The 21366-nt window shown below is 41.7% G+C and overlaps 1 protein-coding gene across 7 annotated transcripts in view; it reads left to right on the top strand.

Annotated features, from left to right (window-relative positions):
- GLI3 (GLI family zinc finger 3) overlaps window positions 1-21090 on the top strand; it is a 239092-nt gene extending 218002 nt beyond the window's left edge. For all 7 annotated transcript variants that reach the window (XM_028749954.2, XM_077916535.1, XM_028749953.2 and 4 more), the window contains 5 exons: window positions 1371-1520; window positions 2708-2872; window positions 5193-5483; window positions 10073-10400; window positions 13255-21090. In XM_028749954.2, coding sequence (XP_028605787.2) covers window positions 1371-1520; window positions 2708-2872; window positions 5193-5483; window positions 10073-10400; window positions 13255-15518 — 3198 coding nt within the window. In that variant the 3' untranslated portion in view covers window positions 15519-21090. The remainder of the gene's footprint in view (window positions 1-1370; window positions 1521-2707; window positions 2873-5192; window positions 5484-10072; window positions 10401-13254) is intronic.
- Window positions 21091-21366: the final 276 nt, after the last annotated feature.

The following is a 21366-nucleotide window of genomic DNA, read 5'->3' as shown; positions in this document are numbered from 1 at the left end:
TTTTCTCTGGGGATGATTCTTAGCTGGATTTCTTCACTGATAGGAGAGGCTTTTATTTTGGATTTGGTGGTTTTTTCCAGATAGGTGGTGGGATCTGTTTTTAAATGTTTTTAAATGCAGTACAGCCATCTTCTCAGAAAAACTATTCACAAAGTTCAAGAGGTCAAGACACAAAGGCTTTAGCAACTAATCCACACCTAATGACCCACCTAAGTGGTACTCAGGATATCACTCAAGAAATCACTCAAGATATCCCTCAAGCAATTAAGGAACAAAAAAAGAAAAGGCACACTAGCCTGGGAACTTCCTCTCGGCCCAGAACATTGGAGGCTATACACCACACCTCCTCAACAGTATTTATAGGAACTCAAACACTGAGATCCTGCTCTGTTCCAGTAACAAGAAGCCGAAAGCACCAGCCTGAAGATGACGAGTGAGACCTCGTCGAAACGTCGCCCAGACACCCCAACTTTTACACGGGAAGACACCCGAGGACACCAAAACCTGCATATATATATATATATATATATATATATATATATATATATATATAAAATTATTTAGGGGCAATTTAAGCACATGTTCTACCAAGTTTCTCCAATGTTGTTTTCCAAATGCAGCATTCACATAATACGAAGACTATTGATGATAGTGGTTTATTTTCACACAGTCAGGCTATTGTGCAATCATTTACAATCATTTCATGGGAAATGTAGCAGTATGAATGTCAGCTTTATTTAAAATACAGTGGGTTGATAAATTCCATTTTTTATCTGGAACCCTTTGAAACATATCAGTTACTTCAAAAACAATATGGGTCTGATCCTGCCAGTCAGCTCATGTTGAATGCAATTTATTCAGGTTAAATTTTATGTGAATTACTTAATTGGAACAGAGGACTTATGCCATAGCAGGTGATGTGGTATAAAGTACATCAGCAACTAGCAGGAAAAATAAATTAAATTAGGTTAGAACATTAAATAATAGCCAGATAGCTGCTACATATGGCAGTTCCCAACGTTGTGTCACTTTCACACACTTAACTCTGATCAACTTAGAATATTCAGAAGAAGAAAGAGGCAGCTCTCAGAGAAACTTTGTGGGGGAAAAAGACATTCACTTAGAAATTATCCAAAGTAATGGATTTCCTGGTACTCTTCTGCTTACTCAAAACCAGTTGGCTTTCGTCGAGACTGATGGGCTTACAGAAGTAGGTGTAACTTATTTGTTAATATGAAGGCCATTCTGTACACAAAAGTATCGTTGTGTTGTTCTGCTTCCAGGTCAGTTAGACTTACTTGACCTGATGTTTCTAAGCATATATGAAGAACTGACAGAAAGTGACGTTAATGTTCTTTGTATCCATACAGCATATCAACAACGATCACATACATGGGGAGAAGAAGGAGTTTGTATGTCGGTGGCTGGATTGTTCTCGAGAGCAGAAGCCATTCAAGGCTCAGTACATGCTGGTGGTACACATGAGGAGGCACACGGGAGAAAAGCCACACAAATGCACTGTGAGTCAACAGCCCCAAATCAAATCAGTGGCCCCATTGGCTTGTTTCCATTTCCCTTTTGCGCAAACGTGATTTTGGCAGGTTTTGCTGCCTCATGAAACACTACTGCCTAGAATGTGGCACTATGCACAGCAGCGAAATCAGTGCTGGAACCAGTGATATTTAACTTAATCTTATGTGATCTCAAAGTGGAGTGGCTAATCAGTTGTCGCTGGACTACAGCTTTCACCATCCCTGATTATTAGTCATCATCCTGACAAGTCGCCCATCCCTGTGCCAGAAAGGTGGGCAGTGGCATAGCCAGATGTTCAATGACATCTGAACTTGTGTGCAACAAAATGGCATTTGAGATTTAAGTTGAAAGGGAATATTGTAAATGACTTTTTAAAATCCACGTGCCACCTATATTTGTGTGTCAACTGGTGTCCAGAGGCTTTAGATATAGAACCATCTATTGCAACTGATAGCCTTAGTAAAGGGTTTTTTTTTAGATGAGATTTTTTTAAGAACAGTTCTATCTGTCTTTACATTTTAGTTTTTACATTTAGTTTTTATTGTGGTGTATATTTTTATGGTTTTATTGGGATATTTAGCAGATTATAAATATTTCTAATAAATAAATGGAGCTGTCTTCCATGGATTAATCCACATACTTCAGTAAAGCCAGTTTAGCTTTACCATCACCAAGCCTTGTGACAGTGAATTACGTAAGAATTCACTGCCTAGGAAACTTGCTTTTTGTTGTTCAGACTCTTCTGATCACTTTTTCCATTTAGATATTGAGTGCTGAACTATAACCAAACAAGCAAAAAATGAAAATTAAGGACTTTCAGCCTGATTCAGTTCATGTTAGGCAGAAGTAAGTCTCACTTTATTAAATGGGGCTTACTCCCAGGTAAGCATGCAAAGGAAGGCAGACAGAATTGCATTACATTGTCTAAACAACCCTTCCCTTTATATTGATGCAAGCTAGGCTTTTATCTTACATACTTTTAACCAGGGATTATGATGGGCTCAACAAAACAAAAGAAAGAAATCTTGAACACATTGCTATTATGGCTAGATCTTGGAAAGCTGCTCTCCCTTTGATGTGGTGCTATTTCATTGGCTTATCCTCCACCCTCGCAGTCTCTACTTTCTGTAACACCAAGTGCTCAGAATAATCCATATTTGCATGTCGTCTGCAGTTTGAAGGTTGTACAAAGGCCTACTCCAGGCTAGAAAACTTGAAAACTCACTTGAGATCTCACACTGGAGAGAAACCATATGTCTGTGAGCATGAGGGCTGCAACAAAGCATTCTCAAATGCGTCTGATCGTGCCAAGCACCAAAACAGAACTCATTCCAATGAGGTAAGGAAGCACATGGGCTGTAAAATCCCCCAACCATGCACAGACATAATCCTGTCAAAAGAATTTATTGTAGAATATATACCAAGAAGAAACACCCCACAACTTTGAAGATGCAAAACTAGTACATTGCATACATTTTGAAGGTCATAAATCATTTTAACAGTATGTTTTTAAAAGGCATATTTAAAAAGCAAAGGTTGTTTGAAAGAATGTTCCCTTGATTTCTATTCAGCTTATTTCAAGTACTTGTTATTAAGATCACCACTATGTCTAATGGCTACGCTTCACCTGATGTGCCACAAAAAATGGCCTGTGTTCTGCCATACCCAGAGAAACATCCTGTGCAACACAGCCGACCCAGGCAACCTATTATTCTATAAAAAAAGTTCTGTGAAGGGTGGCACAAACTTCCTTTATGCCATGGCTTGCTTGCCCTCTTGTCTACACCTTTGTCACTTCAAAAACACATAAAGCTAAGCCTCACAACAGACAAAAAGCACGGCTTACTTCGAAGGCCAGCCCTTGCTTCTTCGTATTGCTGTACTACCCTGATGGGGGCTTCATTACAGGAGCTGGATGGGAGCAGTAAACATGAAAGAAACTGGTGGAAAATTGGGTGTCCTGACTTGCAAATCCACCATTAGATACAACCCTCTGTTTATAAACCTTACAATATTTCTGTAGTGCATTTGGCCACTTCCGTGTGCCAGTACAATAGAACAAAGCACTGGGTCATATGAGTAATCCTAAGTAAATAAACAAATTGAAATATGGACGGGGACCAACTTAAGGACTTGCTCTAGCTCACAGGCAGCCCCTCCCATTTTGCGGCCTGAGGATTGATTATGTGATGCAGCTTCCGGCAAAGTTTTGCAAGAGGTCCACGAGATCTCATCGGAAGCTGCTCCCACTTCTCTAGGGGGCGCCCACACTTTGGATTCGGCCACTTGAGACTTGCTACCTCAGTCGCCCTCATGGGCAGGCAGGCCCTGCTCCAGTCCAGTGGAAAAGTTTACTTCTTATCTTGCCAAAGCTGATCCCATGCCACATCACAAGCTGCTTTTGAAACTGCTGCTGGGGGGCTGGTCCTCTAAAGTTCCCCTTAGGCTCACAGAACTACTTTCATAATTCTTTTGAACTTAGTTGAGGTGTACGCGGGTGGCGCTGTGGGTAAAACCTCAGCGCCTAGGACTTGCCGATCGCATGGTCGGCGGTTCGAATCCCCGCGGCGGGGTGCACTCCCGTCGTTCGGTCCCAGCGCCTGCCAACCTAGCAGTTCAAAAGCACCCCCGGGTGCAAGTAGATAAATAGGGACCGCTTACTGGCGGGAAGGTAAACGGCATTTCCGTGTGCTGCGCTGGCTCGCCAGATGCAGCTTTGTCACGCTGGCCACGTGACCCGGAAGTGTCTTCGGACAGCGCTGGCCCCTGGCCTCTTAAGTGAGATGGGTGCACAACCCCAGAGTCGGACACGACTGGCCCGTACGGGCAGGGGTACCTTTACCTTTACAATGTTTTCTGGACTTGAAACAATTCAATGCTCATATACCCCTAAGGGCCACTTCATATTTTTCCCCCATAGGAAAATAAATACGGACCCACGTCACATGATATACATGTTATTTTCCTCTGCATGTATCATAAGATATATTGAATTAACGAAGGGAAAATGTCATACAAGAAGAATCCCAGAGACTTGCAGCGCTGTGTACTAGTGCCACCTGCTGGTTAGTGACTGACAGTGTTAAGTGAGATTGGAATCCCTTTGGCGTTCAGTATTCTCTTAAGAGTCTAGTGAATATCAAGATAAAGAAATCAGAGTAGAGAATGAGAACTGTGCAGAAGTGATTCAAGGATTTATGTTGTTTTCCCCAAAGCCCTTCCACATATTCAAAGCATGTACATTGTGCTTTGAAAGGAGCTCAGCGTCATACACAGTAGGCACATATTGCTTTGGTACTCTCCTGCCAAAAGACCTACAGAATTGGCAGTCTCCCAGATGAATTTCCATACAAGTGGCCCAAGGACCAATGGCAACAAAGCCATCAGGAACTGATTTCATAGGAAAGCACACTGAGGCACCATAGTACCAAGATTAGAGAGCTTGGGTTTAACCTCTGCTAATTCTGCTTCACTCTTATGAGTCTAAACTTGCAGACCTGTCCACCAGCACAAGGCACTTCAGAACCCATCAGCCATTGGCTGAAAGATAACATCCACAGCCTGTGGCCTCTGAATGTAGCAGTAGTGTACTGCATAGCATTGTTAAATGCTCCACGGAAGAACTCACAACCAATACTGGCATTTCTTTCCACTTGCAGAAACCCTATGTCTGCAAGATACCAGGGTGCACAAAGCGCTACACAGACCCCAGTTCTCTCCGGAAGCATGTGAAAACGGTGCATGGTCCTGAGGCACATGTCACCAAGAAGCAGCGTGGAGACATCCATCCCAGGCACCCACCCCCGAGAGACCAAGGCAGCCATTCTCAGACAAGATCCCCAGGCCACCAGACTCAGGGCGCGATTGGTGAGCAAAAAGACCTCAGCAACACTACCTCAAAGCGTGAAGAATGCCTCCAAGTGAAAGCGGTCAAGTCCGAGAAGCCCATGGTATGCAACATCTTGTGCTTTCTCCCCATCTCCCTTTCCCTTTCAGGTTGCGGGGGGTTCATTGCTTATGAAATACTGCAACTCTTAAGCCTTTGGTTGCTTTTCTTTACAATAACCTGTTACGAATGGAAATAAATTATATCTGGCAGCTCTAATATAATGTAACGTTTGGAAATCAAACAGTGTGAAGCTATTTGTAGATTAGATAGGCTGAATACTCACATGCTTTGCATCTTGACTCAAAATGCCATTTAACCACCACAAAAAAACAGGAAATTTAAAATCCATTCACACTTAAGTTGGCATAACAGAACTCACATGCGTTACTCCATTGATATTAAAAATGACTTGTGGTCAAGATTGACCAGATGTATATTGTGATATTCAGCGCCATTATAACCCTGAATAAATTGCACCTCTGTTGTCTGAAGTTTGGATGATCCGGTTCTTCGCACTGTGCCATTCCGATAAATGAGGCTTTATTTAGGGCACAATCCTGCAGGAAGCTCTCCTGTGCAAGTTCCATTGAAGGGAACGTTATCACCATTCATTTTGATGGTAATTGCACAGGAGAATGTCCCCCACATATATGTATTTTGTGGTAATCTGGTTTAAATTTAGTTCTTTCAAATTCATAAATGTGTGGAGAAAGGGCTAATCACCAAATAAATGTTGCAACAATGTTTATTAATGTTTAAGTAGAATGAATTGCGATGAATTCTGATTTCAAATTCTTAAATATCAAAACACTGAGTTCGTGGGTCAAAATGAAAATAATCTGCACAACCTAGTTCTCACTGTGTTGGTAAACCTTTACCTGGGTGTAGCACATCAGTTTGTAGGTGTGGTGGGCTTTCATAACTGAATGCACTTCCACAAAAAAATTCCTGCACACAGAAAGTTTGTATGAAAGAAACCTTCTCCTTGACATCTCATTTTCTCTGTGGAGACAATTTTTGGGATGGAGGAGTGTTCAATCATGATTTTTCTATGTGGAGTTATAGGTTTACCAATTCAATGTTAGTAGATCATTACTTCAAATTTGAGATTCCCAAATTGGAAAATATATCTAATATGACTTTTTATAAAATGTGCCTTGTTGATTTGCTCAGTCTAGAAATCTGTTGAGCACTCAGATACACACACTGATATCCTACATGTAAGAACCCCCCATATTTTTCAAGGGGAGAGTAGACCTGGCTGTGCAAAGGTATCAACACCTTGCCGGGGGGTGGGGGTGGGGGGTGGAAAGTCTGTATTGGGGAGCTCCATGTTTGTATTTAAAATCCTGGACCCAGGTCAGAAATTGGACTCAAGTGACTAAATTTTAAGTTTCTTCTGTGTTTCAGGTGTGTCATAAGTATTTCCTAGCCCAGTTAATATTTCAGCAATGTGGTTGAATTGAGTGGCTTTGGGGGGAAAGGGAGAGGAAAGATTCTAAGAACCATGCAGAAAATAAAATTTACTTGTAACATTGAACTTAATCAATGTTAATCAAAATTAGGTGCTAAAATAGCTGACTAAATTATGACTTGACCATGTTGTATGACTTTTGTAATTGTACTAATCTGGTATTTCTTCTATCTAATGCTCTTAAATGACTTGTTCTAACTTCCTAAGGACAGTGGGTAATAAGGTGAGGGGATTTTAACTTCTTCTCAGTTCCTTCAATGCTACTTTTGAAAACCATTTGCTTGCTGCCCAGGAACATTCCATCAAACACATCCATGACATTTCATAACAAATGGCATGTAGTACAACTGGAATTATGGCATTTTTAAATAGACGTGTACGTGTTCACATACACATCCGTGACCACTCTCTGTTTTGTGAATGAACGTGTCTGCTGTGAGCAATTAGTCAGCTACAAGAACAGGCTTGTGACTCTCAAATGTCTTTGTTCAGCTAGCATGAAACAGTAACTGCCCCAGTGATGCTTCCCTGGTGAATTAATTAATCTAAACATTGCTACTGGGGTTTTCAGCTGAATGTCCACAGCACATTACTAATAATGTCACAAAAACTAGATAATTTTGTGTTGCCGGTGATCCTGAAAACACTTGCATGCTCATTGCTCACTTAATGGGAGGTCTTTTTGTTAAAATCGTTGAGATTTTTTTCCCATGGAGATCAAAAGCAGATATAGGAGGCTGTTCTTGAGAGCAAAATGATTTTGCATGCCTTAATCAGGGTTCGGTGTACACTGCAACTCTGCTGGAGCACAGAAATTGTGTCCAATGTGGCACAAAATTCACCTTTCATTAAAATAATAACAGCAGTTAGCCTCGTGGCTACAAAGATAGACTTGCAAGTATATGGGCCAGTGATGTGGATTTCCCAGAAAATTTAAAATCACGCTGTTTTCTGGGAAGTTTTCCAGTGCCCAAAGTCTATTGGAATCTGACTTCCATGCGATACTATAATGTCCTAGAAGTCCTACTGAGTTCAGTAGAGTTTACTCCCAGGTATGTATCACAGCCTCACCATGTTTATTTGACTTGCATAACAAGCAAAACTTTTAAGGCATGATGTATTAATTTTACATACTATATACATTTTTAAAAGAATTTCAGAGTAGCCTAAAAATAAAAATATAAACACATTTCCCCAACAGCCATAGTTACTATTTGCATTGAAATATTTGATTAGGAAAACAAAACGATAAACCAGTAACACACATTTTGTGTGGCTTAAACGATACAATCAAACTAAATCACAGCTTAGGTTGGAATTTATTTTTTGATTATTTGTAAATATTTTAAGGCAGAGCTTTCCAAACTGTGTGCTGAAACGCGTTAGTGTGTTGTGTGCAGGTGTGTTGCGCAACGCGTGTCCATATCTCTTATAAGGTGTTAGTTTAGCCTCCATTTTTCTAGTAAAACAGAATTACTGTGTCGTGAAATGATGCATGTTTAAAAAGTGTGTCACCGACGTGAAAGTTTGGGAAGCTCTGTTTTAAGATATGGCGATTCAGTAGCATCCACACACCCACACACCCCGACAGTTAGCAAACTCAACACAGCCCAGAGGTCTGTTTATTTCACATGTAGATATTTCCTAGTTATGAATCCTGTTTTTACTTTGCTTTGCCTTGTTATGGAAAATTATTTATTTATTTGCAGGGGTTTTGACTAGATGACCCTCAAGATTTCTTCTAGCTCTGTAGTTCTATGATTGTATGATTTTTTTATTATTACCATTACCATTATTATTATTTCAGGTTAAATTACAGTAGTGATTTTAATGAAGTTATTTTGGTAATATCCGCTTGGTACACATCCATCTTATTAACATCTAAAAACATTTAGAAACATCCTCTAAAAGCACTGCTCTGCTTCTCTCTCTAAGGTCTCTTTTAGGTGAGGTTGTTGAATACATGGCAAACACTGCAGTGTTTTTCTTAAGCAGTCTGAATATCGCTGCAGTAAAATAAACCGTATGAAGCATATCTATGAGCTTCTTCAGGGCAGCGGATAAGTTTAACTGTGACAGGTCAACATGGCAGTAGAAAAACTATCATGGTAGAAAACCATAATTCTCATCAGAATTTACAGGAAAAGTAAATTCTTCTTTGAGGCACAGTGGAAGGGAAGTTTCAGGGAAATGGTTGCAGTGAGTAATACTTTAGCAGCAAGCTGGTATTGATCCAGTGATGGTCATCGCTGCTCTGTGGGATATTTCCCATGGCATGATGAAGGCTTTTAGTGTACAAATCCATGTTTTGACAGCAGCTTTGTTTTATTCACTGTACAGTGGTACCTCTGGTTACGTATTTAATTCGTTCCAGAGGTCCGTTCTTAACCTGAAGTACCACTTTAGCTAATGGGCCCTCCCTCTGCCGCCGCACGATTTCTGTTCTCATCCTGAAGCAAAGTTCTTAACCCAAGGTACTATTTCTGGGTTCGCGGAGTCTGTAACCTGAAGCGTATGTAACAGTACACAGTACTAAGGATGCTGCACTGCAGTGAGAACCAGACCCTTCTGAATATTAACTTTATAACACTAGCAACTGGCTCGCTCCCTGGGGATGGGGCCATACATATATTGGTGCCATTCAGCTGCAGATGATCATATTGGCCAGGAATTAAAGAGCTACTTCCAGCATCTCCAATGTATTGAACTCACAAAGGGAATGTTTTCCAGCTGTGCCACAAGACCCCTCTCATTTTCAGTAGCTTTTTTTTTTTTAAGCATTTCGTCTGATGTGGGAGAAGGATGTTACTCCAGACGCACAAGTCCAACATCAGAAGAATACACACACTCTTTTGAAGAGCAGGCCCTAACCTTAGATTTCAGAAGCTTAAAATGGTTTGGTAAGATGAGAGTCCTTGGTAGCATCCTGCACATGCCTCAGGATGACTCTGACCTATTAAGGCTTTTCTTAATAATGAAATTGTGTTTATTTCTCAGCCATCTTGCAAGGTACCTCATTTAAATAAATAACTGAGGTACCTTGCAAGATGGCTGAGGATAAACACACTTCCGAGTTCTGTCTTGCCTTTCTCTAAGCATGATGGATGCTAGGTGCAATCTGTTTCTAACTGGATTTCCTCTCTCCCCCCCCCCCATATCTTTTCTCCTCCAAACAGACATCTCAGCCAAGCCCTGGTGGTCAGTCTACATGCAGCAGCGAGCAGTCCCCCATCAGCACCTATTCCAACAATGGGACCGAGCTTAATCTGACCAGTCGAGGTAGTGTAGGAGACCTCAGTGTCATAGATGAAACCCCTATCATGGACTCTACCATTTCCACAGCAACCACAGCACTTGGCTTGCAGACCAGGAGGAATATGTCAGAGACCAAATGGATGGAGCAAGTTAAGCTGGAAAGGTTGAAACAAATCAGTGGAGTGCTTCCAAGACTGAACCCCATTCCACATTCCAAAGCCCCAACTTTGCCGCCTCTCATAGGAAATGGTAAGATATGCTCATTTAATATAATCTGCAGCTAGACCGTTGATGGGGACAGACTGTTGCCAGCACTGACTGGGTTCAGGATACCTCAAAGACCACCTGATCCCTGCCTAGTTACTGAGATGTTTGGTGGAGTCACTGTCCGTGTTCCCTATGGCATGGATGCATGGCTCCAGTACACCATGTGTGTTCAGTATTGTGACCCAAATTTTATGGCACATCCTTCCTGTTGAGGTCACAGAGCCCCCCCCCCCCCATCCCTGTTGAACTTCTGGTCTGCCTACAAAATGCTTGTTGTTGTTGTTGTCCCAGCAGACATTTTAACTGGATTCTGATTTTATAGTTTTAACTGAATTTTATTTTCATTGTATTATATTCCGTGTACACCACTTAAAGAAGATTGGAATTAAGTGGTATATAAGTTCTCTAAATAATAACATAAAATAATGAATGAATGACTCCCCTTTAGAATCCATTGACACTTTATCCCTCCTCCTCCCCCCCCCCCCGAAAACCCCCCAACCCTGCACAGGGTTTCTTTAGTGCTTTTGCCATTATAATGCAACTAAATAAAGTGCATGCTCATTCTAATTTGAGAGTACGAAATCATGGAGTGTTAATAGGCCCTTCCCTGACTAAAATTATCACGTAAGAAGAGTTTGGATTTGAAGATTTTGGATTTGATATCCCGCCTTATCACTACCCAAAGGAGTCTCAAAGCGGCTCACATTCTCCTTTCCCTTCCTCCCCCACAACAAACACTCTGTGAGGTGAGTGGGGCTGAGAGTCTTCAGAGAAGTGTGACTAGCCCAAGGTCACCCAGCAGCTGCATGTGGAGGAGCGGAGACGCAAACCCGGTTCCCCAGATTACGAGTCCACCACTCTTAACCACTACACCACACAGGGTCAAAGCTGATCACCACGTAATTATGCCATGTAACTTTAGTTGGGATACAGCATTTCAAACCACAAGTGGAGATCACTTTTTTTGAATGCTCTTCTATGCAAAACACGGTTTTTGCTCAGAATGCAACCAGTTTAGAGCATTAATTGATTCAAGATACTCTACTAAAAGGTGCTGCACTAAGTCAGTGATTAAGAAAAGATTACTGTTGTTATAAATAAAACCTGCAAAAAAAAAAAAAAACTCCTAAAAGAGATAGTTCCTCCTTTTCTTTCTCACAGGTGGACTGTTTTAAGATGATCTGAGTACAGCACAGTTATCCAGTTTCTGAAAGCAAAGTATGCTTCTTGCTTCAGAACTATTGTTCTACTCAAATGCAAATTTTAAATAAGTATATTATTTAAAGTAGGTAGAGCAGTTGAATAAGATTTGTTTAATCATGTTAGACCCTTATACTCTAAGCCAGTGGTTTTCAACCAGGGTGCTGTGTCGCCCTGGGTATCTTGAATGATAGTCAGGGGTTCCACAGGGCTACACTGGCCTCTGATGCCCTCTCATGTCTCTGCCTCCCAAAGGCTTCCACAGCTGTTGGTTGCAGCAGCCCAGGCAAATGGTGCCTCTGGGGCTGGGCAGGGGGTGCTTCCCAGGCCCCTGTGGGGCAGCTCTATTTGAGGTGGGGGGGCAGTTCAGAGAGCAGAGGTGGCAGTTGCAGCTGCCCAAAGGACTCCCAAAGAGAGGGAGAGGAGAGGAGGTTGAGGGAACACTCCCCAAGGAAGGGTGTTCAAAAAGGGGTGAGGGGCTGCCGGCTCTGCAGGCAAGGGGGGACATAACTGGGCCCCACAGGGTGCCACAGAAAGAATGTAGTTGGTCAAGGGAGCCGTGGACTCAGAAAGGTTGAAAACCTCTGCTCTAAGCCTGTGCATGTCTACTCAGACCTTATGAGTTCAGTGGTGCTTACTCACAGGTCAGCATGTATAGGATTGCAACCTAATTTCCTGCTCATATCAAAGTATTATCCCAGGGAGGAGGGTACACTAGGGAAGGTGGTAAGATTCTTATTATTAATATTTTATTGAAAGATGGTATGGTAGAATTCTTGTGTTTAGTCCAAAGCATGTGTTAATGTAGGTGATACACGTGAATGGAGCTGGGAAACAAAACATACCCAGAGTCCATCGCAGGTCTCATCGCCATTTCTGCCCAAAGATTTTTTCCTTCAACTGCAGCCACCCATGCAAAATATCTGTGGTATTTCTTGTTTCTGGTTTAAGTTCATTCCAATAAAGGGAACTACAGAAAAGAAAAGAAATTATTATAATTGCTTATTTTATAATGTTGCTTGGAATGTCATGCAAAAGATATTGAAGAATGACTTTCAAATTATCCCAAATAATTTATGGAATTGTGTATTTTGCAATTTTGGCTTTCAGTATGGTTCGATTAAGACTGTAATCTACATTTTAAAAAAGACTGCATATTTTCAGAGATCCAGTCAGTGGAGTCCTACTAGAGACAAGAGAGACAAGCCAACATAGACCCAGTTCTTACCTAGTTCTAGAGATGTAGTTGTGCTACTCTTAACATGCTTTTTTCTCTTTGAAGGTATTTTAATTTTTGTATAGAACAGCATTGTGGACTTCGGTTGTGTGAGCTACCTAACTGAAGCAGCACTGCCCAACTACCGGGGTAAACCTCAGTGGGAACTTGTCCACAGCACCAGGCAGCATTGTTCATTCTGTGTTGCGTTGCGGGCAGTGTCTGGGCAATGCCTTCAGCTTTCTTTCATCTTGCAACATTATTCTTTGTGTGCCTGAATCCAAAAGTCTTGTTGGCCCCATCATCTACATTTTGGAAATATAATGGCATTTTCTTGGCAAGGCCTGTAGCACATTTCGTACCATTTCTTTATTTCCCCTGATCAACCTGGAGTCTTTTCTTCTTTCTTTACCCCAGGTACTTATTCAAGCAACAGCTGCAGCATTGGGGGAAACATGACTATTCTAGCCAATAAAAATGAACTCACAAACATGGACATTACTGTGCTCAACATGCTGAACAGAAGGGACAGCAACACCAGCACCATCAGCTCAGCCTACATGAGCAGCCGCAGATCCTCTGGGATTTCACCTTGCTTCTCCAGTCGGAGATCCAGTGATGCTTCCCAAGGCGAGGGGAGGCTCCAGAACATCAGTGTTACTGATTCCTACGACCCCATTTCAACCGATGCCTCTCGGCGATCCAGTGAAGCCAGCCAGTGTGATGGCTTGCCAGGTCTTCTCAGCCTGACCCCTGCCCAGCAATACCGGCTGAAAGCAAAATATGCAGCAGCTACTGGTGGACCCCCACCCACACCACTCCCTAATATGGAGAGGATGAGCTTGAAAACAAAAATGGCACTATTGGGTGACTGTAGGGAGTCTGGAATGTCACCACTGCCCCCAGTGAATTCTCCCCGAAGATGTAGTGATGGTGGGACAAACAATTACAACAGGCGACACATACTGCCCCATGATGTGTTGGGGAACAGCACAAGGAGAGCCAGTGACCCTGTGAGACCAGTTTCCGATAACCTTTCCTTTCCCAGAGTCCAGCGTTTCAACAGTCTCAATAGCTTTAACCCTCCTGTTTTGCCTCCATCTATGGAAAGGCGTAACTTCATCCTTCAGAACTACACCCGTTCTGATGGTGGCTTGTTCCGCAACTGTTCCCCTTGTCCTCCTAGTATCTCTGAGAATGTGGCCATGGAAGCTGCTACAATGGAAGCAGATGGCAGTCTGAATGATGAGGATCTCCTACCTGACGACGTGGTCCAGTATTTGAATTCTCAGAATCAGGGTGCGTACAACCACCTGCCGAATGGTGGACTAGATCACAACAAAGTGCATCACAATTCAGCATTGGGGTACGGCAACAACTTTGACCAGTCTCCTCCACCAAACAACTCTGAGGCCAGTAAAAACGACCTGCCAATTCAGTGGAATGAAGTAAGCTCAGGAAGTTCTGACTTGTCTCCCTCAAAATTAAAATGTGGGCAACGGTCCCTGATCCAGCACACTCAAACCTTAGGCCTCTATAACAACATGGTTGTCCAACAGCAGCACCATGGGCTGGAGAGAAATGCTGTGTCCCAGCAAAATGGCTATCAGCATCTTCTAGACAACAACGGCTCCTGCAGTTTACAGCAGAATATGGTCATGAACAACAGTGACACCAGTCATTCTTGCCACCTTCAGTCAAATAAGGCACAGCTGTATGGTGAAAGTATTGGCAGACAACCAGTGGGCAATACCTATGACATTGTGATTCAAGGGCAAAAGCTGGGAAATAATTTCATGCCAAATAATGGAAACCAGCAGAATTTTGGCTGCACTGCAGTATCAGAGGAGCAGTCTCCCAATGTAATTAGCAGGATGCAGGGCAGAAATGTGGTTGCCCAGGAGTACCTTCATAATCAGCCAACCGATGATATCTACTGCCAAGAAGTCAACCATTCCCATAAAATGATGACAGAGCACGTTTCAGCTCCCTCACAACCCACCCTTTATCAAGGGCCACAAAGTTGTCCACTGTCTCACAATGCTGGGATCCAGCCATCAGGTTTGGTGATGGCGAAAGGGTACCAGCCCTGTGCCAACTACTGGGGTGGCAGGCGACAAAACACGTCAAGGAATAACTTGGTGCAGCCGCAAGGACACATAAGGGATGCCAACCAGCCACACAGGGTCAATGGCATCAAAGTAGAATCCCAAGGTCAGTCGCAGCAGTTCTGCTCTAATATGCAGAATTACTCTGGTCAGTTGTATGACCAAACCACAGGGTTTAGCCAGCAAGCTCTGAAAACAGGCGCTTTCCCCCTTTCAGAAGCTAACTGCCTGCTTCAGGGGGCGAGTGATGCTACTTCGTCAGAGCTTCTCTCCCCAGGAGCCAACCAGGTAACAAGCACCGTTGACAGCATTGACACCAGCAGCCTCGAAAGCGTGCAGATTGATTTTGATGCTATCATAGATGATGGTGACCATGCCAGCTTAATTTCAGGAGCCCTGAGTCCCAGCATCATTCAGAACCTCTCCCGCAACTCCTCCCGCCTCACCACTCCCCGAGCGTCTCTTACATTCCCAGCCATGCCCATAAGCACAAACAACATGGCCATTGGGGACATGAATTCTTTGTTGACCTCACTTGCAGAAGAAAGCAAGTTTCTTGCTGTTATGCAATAGACATACACAACTTAGGAGATGAAAGATTTTTTTAAAAAGTAATTCATTTTTTTTAGTTGCTTTAAGTACTTTAGCAGTCTCATCTCACCTAAATGGGATGTGTTTCAAGTATATTCCTTTTATGGAATAAGGACTCTGAAAAACCCTAAAGTGTTCTAGGGAGAAACTGTCTTCCGTTTCAGTTCTGAATCAGTATTGTTACACCCACAGTCCCCCTTTTTTTTCAATGTTTATATGCTTCTTTTTTATTTTATTGTTTGTTTATATATTTTTTTGTAATTGTAAGCCAATGTAAATGTGTGATGTGCATGCTGGTTTATCTTTGAGGAAGGTCTGATAAAATGGCATTGCCTCTTCCTGTAACTCAAAAGGAAATACAATCCTATATGGTTGTTGCTGGAGTTCTTATACAGCCAGGTTCTAACATGTAGACACAACATTTCCAGGAGCACATATATATATTGAAGTTTGGGGTTCCATCCTCTTAGCACTGATCACGCAAACCCTGTCAAGAGGAATGGGTGAATGGTTTAAAGCAACTAATTTATTCAAAAAAACCCACGTGTAGTGGTTTGAGTTGTCATTTCTATTGCTCTACACCAGTGGTTTTCAAGTTTTCTGTATTCATGGACCTCTCCACATAATGCTTTGCCTGAGGCAAATCTTCTCAGTCGTGTTCTAGACTGCAGAGTGCTGCCTTGGCTTGCTGGGTCTCATCCTGGCCCTACTTGAGCTGAGGAACCACCCAAGACCACATTGGCTATATACTGCGCGGGGTGTGTGTGTGTGTGTGTGTCAGTGATAATGAACAAGTCTGTCATTACTGATGTTTTCACTTAAGAACGTGTAGAAGTGCATCTAACAAATTTTAGGGTTCTCCAGAATGCAGCTTGAAAACCACTGCTTTGGACTGAGGAGAGACAAAATACCATATAAATAAGTAACTCTGAAGCATATTCCAATAAAAATAAGTTGGTTAAAAAAGAAAATAATGACAAAATGACTGCCCATTTTTATGTCAAAAATTGGCTTCAGTTTCCAAAACCTCCATTGCATAATGAGTAAGCCTCACATTTTTTGTTACAAAATGGGGAGTAACTTGAACATGTGCGTGTATGAAAATAAATCAATATCTATGCGAGTGCTATTATAAGTCTGCTTGTCTGAGACATAAATGTAAACACAAGTTGCACTTTTAAGCAAGGTTTAGTTCAGATTGTTGGCATTCACTTCAGTGCAATATGCATAGATCTAAATGGTTTAAAAGCTCAAGCTATAATATTCAAAATGTTTAGTTCTTGTTTACTATAATTCCATTTAACAATAACTGCCTTCCAGTGGTGCTGTAAATGTCCTCTATCATTGGCTTGGCAATCCGGCCAAAGCTTCATTCATAGAAAGGGGCAAGAATGCCACCAATTCCAACTACATATCCCAAGCAAGAGCCGCCCCCTATCGACCTTCCACTGCCTCACCACCCTAAGCCATGGGGCCGGAAACTTCAAGCACAAATGAGCCATACCAGTAGGTAGGTGTGATACAGAGGAAGGCAAGAACAAAGCAAAACGACAGAACAAAATGAGAGGCACTAGTCCTTGATAAGAAGGTTCAATCCACATACAGAACATCACATCATTTTGTGCATAATGTGCATAATCCCCCCCCCCCCGGAAAAATAAGGATTCCCTTTGGGATAGGGACTCTGTCAATAAGTTCAGTACAAGAACATTTCACTCAGTAACAGCTATTCTGAAAGCTCTTCCACCAATATCCATCAGTGGTGGTCTATCCCAAATGTAGAAATTGCCATTCACACACACTACATTATTTTTTAAATAATGTTTATAAAATCTTCATATCGTTCTTATGCTGTTTGTGGAGATTGGGTTGGCCTACCATCTTAGAGTTCAATTTACATATCCCTGACCTGTTCATTTTTCACTGCCATCTTGGTTACTTTTCTAGTCTTGTTGCACAATGCAACACAACAGCAAGCACAATTGCATCCATACTTTTAAATGAGCTCAAGTTAGCTCTGTTGGATTGTGGCTCTTATGTTTGTATTCTGTGTAGTAGCCCACTCTGTCTCTTAATGGTCCATTGTATGAGTGAAAAATTGGTTTGTGAAAAGCAGAAGTTACTCTAGAGATTTCTTTGCACCTCTCAGTTTTATCAGGACTTTATTTTTTCTGTTGCTCCAACTCTAGGCTGGTGGAATTCCAAAAGGCACATTTTCCTGGAACTAAACAGCTGCACTACTTCTTCAACCCTTAATCATGTCAAAATTACAATGTGCTGTTATTACTGCACCAGATTTCTTATGTTTTGGGCTCGGGCAATATTATAGTACCATGATTTGAACCCACCTGGTTGTTTCTTTACCAATAGAGCCTGAACCACTGTGTTTTTAATTAAACCAGGCCAATTGTATACACACTGAGGCCACCAACCAACACTGGTACATGATGACCCTCCACATGTTGTCTGTAACATTGCAAAACAACTTAACATTGTGTGGAGAATCTCATCTTCAGTATCACACATTCCTGAAAGTTGCTGATGTAGAGGTTCTCCATAGAATTGGGAGTACTGAAGTTAATTTGCCATCTATTCATTATCATGTTTCTGAGCTTAGAAGAACAATCAACACAAACATCCTATAAAACAATTGAAACCAAAATTATTGTAATGCTTTTGACCATTGAAGTCCTGTTTGGAGGAATGTTTCCTTATAGAATGTACTTGTGTGTGGAGTTAAGTCCTAGCAGTGGATCACTTGGAGAGGCTAATCTTTTCTACTCTTCCAAGGTTGCCTTCAGGGTAACCAAGGCTACTGCAATGTGTGTCCCTCCTGAACCACTGTGGTAATAGCGGAACATTTAGGGCTTGTGCAAGGAGACTGCAACCCAGCCCTCTCATTACCAGCATTGCCCATGTATTTCCCAAATGTACTGGGTGCAGTGTCAAAGGAGCACATACCTTACATCAAGTCATACTATTCCTCTGTCTGGCCCACTATGATCTAAGCACTCCAGGCTAAGGCTGGGGGGAGGGGTATGGTTCTGTTTTTGTTTACAGGAAAACTTAGCCTTACTTGCACTTTCCAAAAAAAGTCAAAGCCATCCTTCAAAATTCACACTTCTCAAAATGTTCATGTGCAGTTCTCCAGCCAAGTAACGTATACAAAAACTGCATTTACATGGATAAAGAGTGCATAGAAATGCACATATTAGTGCAAATAAGACCCCAAAGTGTTTGTAAAAGTGTCTACATTAGGCAAAACTGTGTGGGGAAATGTGCATATCAGCAGACTCCCATACTAAAAATGCTGGTGAATATTCATGAGGAATGTAAATCACAACTAACATGAAAATGTAGAGAACTGAACTTAAAATTGGAGAAGGTGGGAGAAACCAAAATGGACAGATCTTCCCACTGCCATGTCTAGAGTCTCAGCAGGGACCTTTTATCAGGAGATGCATGGATTGAGCCTAGAAATCTCCACATGCAAACATGCTCCTGTAGCAGTGTAGCCTTTCCTGCTCACAGTAGCAGTTCCCACCCTGGAAGTATTGTCAGAGAGAGAGCCAAGCTGGAGTTTAGATGTTCATACTCTTTGCTTATGCTGGGTCTGACTGCAATAACACCATTCCTAAGTAGTTTGTAAGATGGACTGGAGTAAGCAGCAGCCTAAGGCTTTAGGCGTGAAGATAGGTGCCCATTCCATCAGCAGAGCCTTCTGAAAGTCCGTAATAATTACGACCCTTATCATTACTGCCACCTCCCCTCAAAAAATACTACAGGACTTAGAAAGCAAAAGCTGACAGGGTGAATTTCTGGATCATTGTCTGCCCCAACCGTATCTTACACAACCCATCACCAAGTCACAAAATGGCCCGTGTGCACAAAGACTGGAAGCAAGAGATAACATGATACGCTGCTTGGCTCATGTTGGATTGTTTGGTTTTTAACTGCAATTTCTTGCACTCCTGTCAAAGGCCACTTCCTAAATTTAGCTTCGGCTATATTGTGGGGAGGGACACTTCAAAACTGTGTATATGGGGATTTTTGAAACTCCCCTCTTTATCCCAGTCAAAGTCAAGACAATTAAGTCATCTCAACAGTCCCAGAGTTATGGGAACTTCCTCCTTGTTATGCATTAAATTTGAGAATCTTTCAGAAGCACAGTAAGAGGCTTCTTGCGTGCCAGTTATCCTACTTAATAATGTAAATGCCACACTTTATATTTGTTCTAGAGGCTATTCTACCTGCCACAGTCTTTCAGGATCACTTCGGCCACAGTTCATAGGGAAAAATCATTTTTCAGACTTCATCCCCAAATAATTCAGACTTGCGCTGAATTTAGCATGTCTAAATGGTGACCGGCATATGTCTTCTGTAACTTCAGACAGCTTGGTGCCCCTGAGATGAAGTGGGAAACCCACTTGCCTGAATTCACTCCTAAGTTCTGAACAGCAGCAACCTTAACTAGGGAAGGTAAGCACTGCTAAAAATCCTTGCTTTCTACCACAGAAGCCTAATCTATTTCAACGCAAAGAACAGTAACGACCAGAGTTTATTCTTAAAGGCATTCTGTTGACCGTAACAAGAAACATACATATACCCATCAGTTTAACTTTTCTTCCATGGACCTTTCTCTCCCCATCTGTGTTATCCTTTTGTATTGTCAATTACAAGCAGGTACAAATGAACAAACAAAGGAACTTTACTTCTGAGTAAATACGGCTAGGATTGTGCTGTAAGGAACATTATAGAATGGGTTGGAACCCAACTCTATGGACTTCTGCATCAGAGCTGCAGTTTAGATTTCTGTCTCTGCTGAAGAAAGGTCTTGATATGGTACTATGTAATAAAGGTTAGTTTCTGAGCTTTTGTTATTTCTGTCTTAAATGTGATTTCCTTTTCCAGTAATTCTAAGATGATGTTGGATAAGTCATGGGTTAGGCCTCCTTCAATCGATACACTTTGACCTTTTCCATGAAAAAACTGTGTTTCTATTCCTGCAATGGATGTGCCTTATTTTGAGTTGTTTTGGTTAAAAGCAGCGGGGGGAATAGTGCCAAATTTAGCTATAAGGCTGCTCTTACAATAACAGCACATACCACTGTTGATAAAACTGCCTGAACATTGTCTTGTGAATCTTAGGCATTCATGTGTTAGTGTCCAATAGGAATCGAATGCCGTCTTTGAGAAAGTTCGCTTTTGTCAGCCTGCATATTTGTAAGATTTTTTTTAAAAACCTCATGTTCATTTTTTCACCTCAACTTTTTTTTTTACTTTTATAAAAAGTGTAATCTCTTTTTTTAAAGAAAAAATGTGTAAATACATTTACATACAATAGGAATAGTGTTCAGATGTAACAGATCTTAGTGGTCTTCATTTGATAAATCTGCATTTATGATCTGATGTTCTCCAAGCCTTAGATCAGCTTGAAGGAACTTAGCACTGTGTACATATCAACTGTACTTAGGCTTTCAGAACCACTTAGCCCTTTTGTACTGAGGAATAAAATGTTTCTTACAATGTCAATAAAAACTTCATTTGTATTTAAGTTCTCAGCTTCCATCTTTATTTTTTTAATGGTAATATTGAAAGCTGTAAATTTCATTATAAATAATCATTGTCAAGTTCTGAGCCTCAACGACTGTGAAATTATGGGTTGCAGAGGGTAACCCCAGCCCAGAGTGTGCCAACTGTCCCTAAACGCTATGAGAGAGAACAGTTCCATATAAGTACATGGTAGTGTCCCCACACACAACCATACAAATGAAAGCAAATTCTAATGTGCCGCCATTTGCAGAAAGGGGAGTTCTGTTAGTACATGAAA

This window comes from Podarcis muralis, chromosome 12 (assembly GCF_964188315.1).
Source record: "Podarcis muralis chromosome 12, rPodMur119.hap1.1, whole genome shotgun sequence".
Taxonomy (NCBI): Eukaryota; Metazoa; Chordata; class Lepidosauria; order Squamata; family Lacertidae; genus Podarcis; species Podarcis muralis.
The sequence above is the reverse complement of the archived record's forward strand: the minus strand, read 5'-3'. Positions and strand labels throughout refer to the sequence as shown.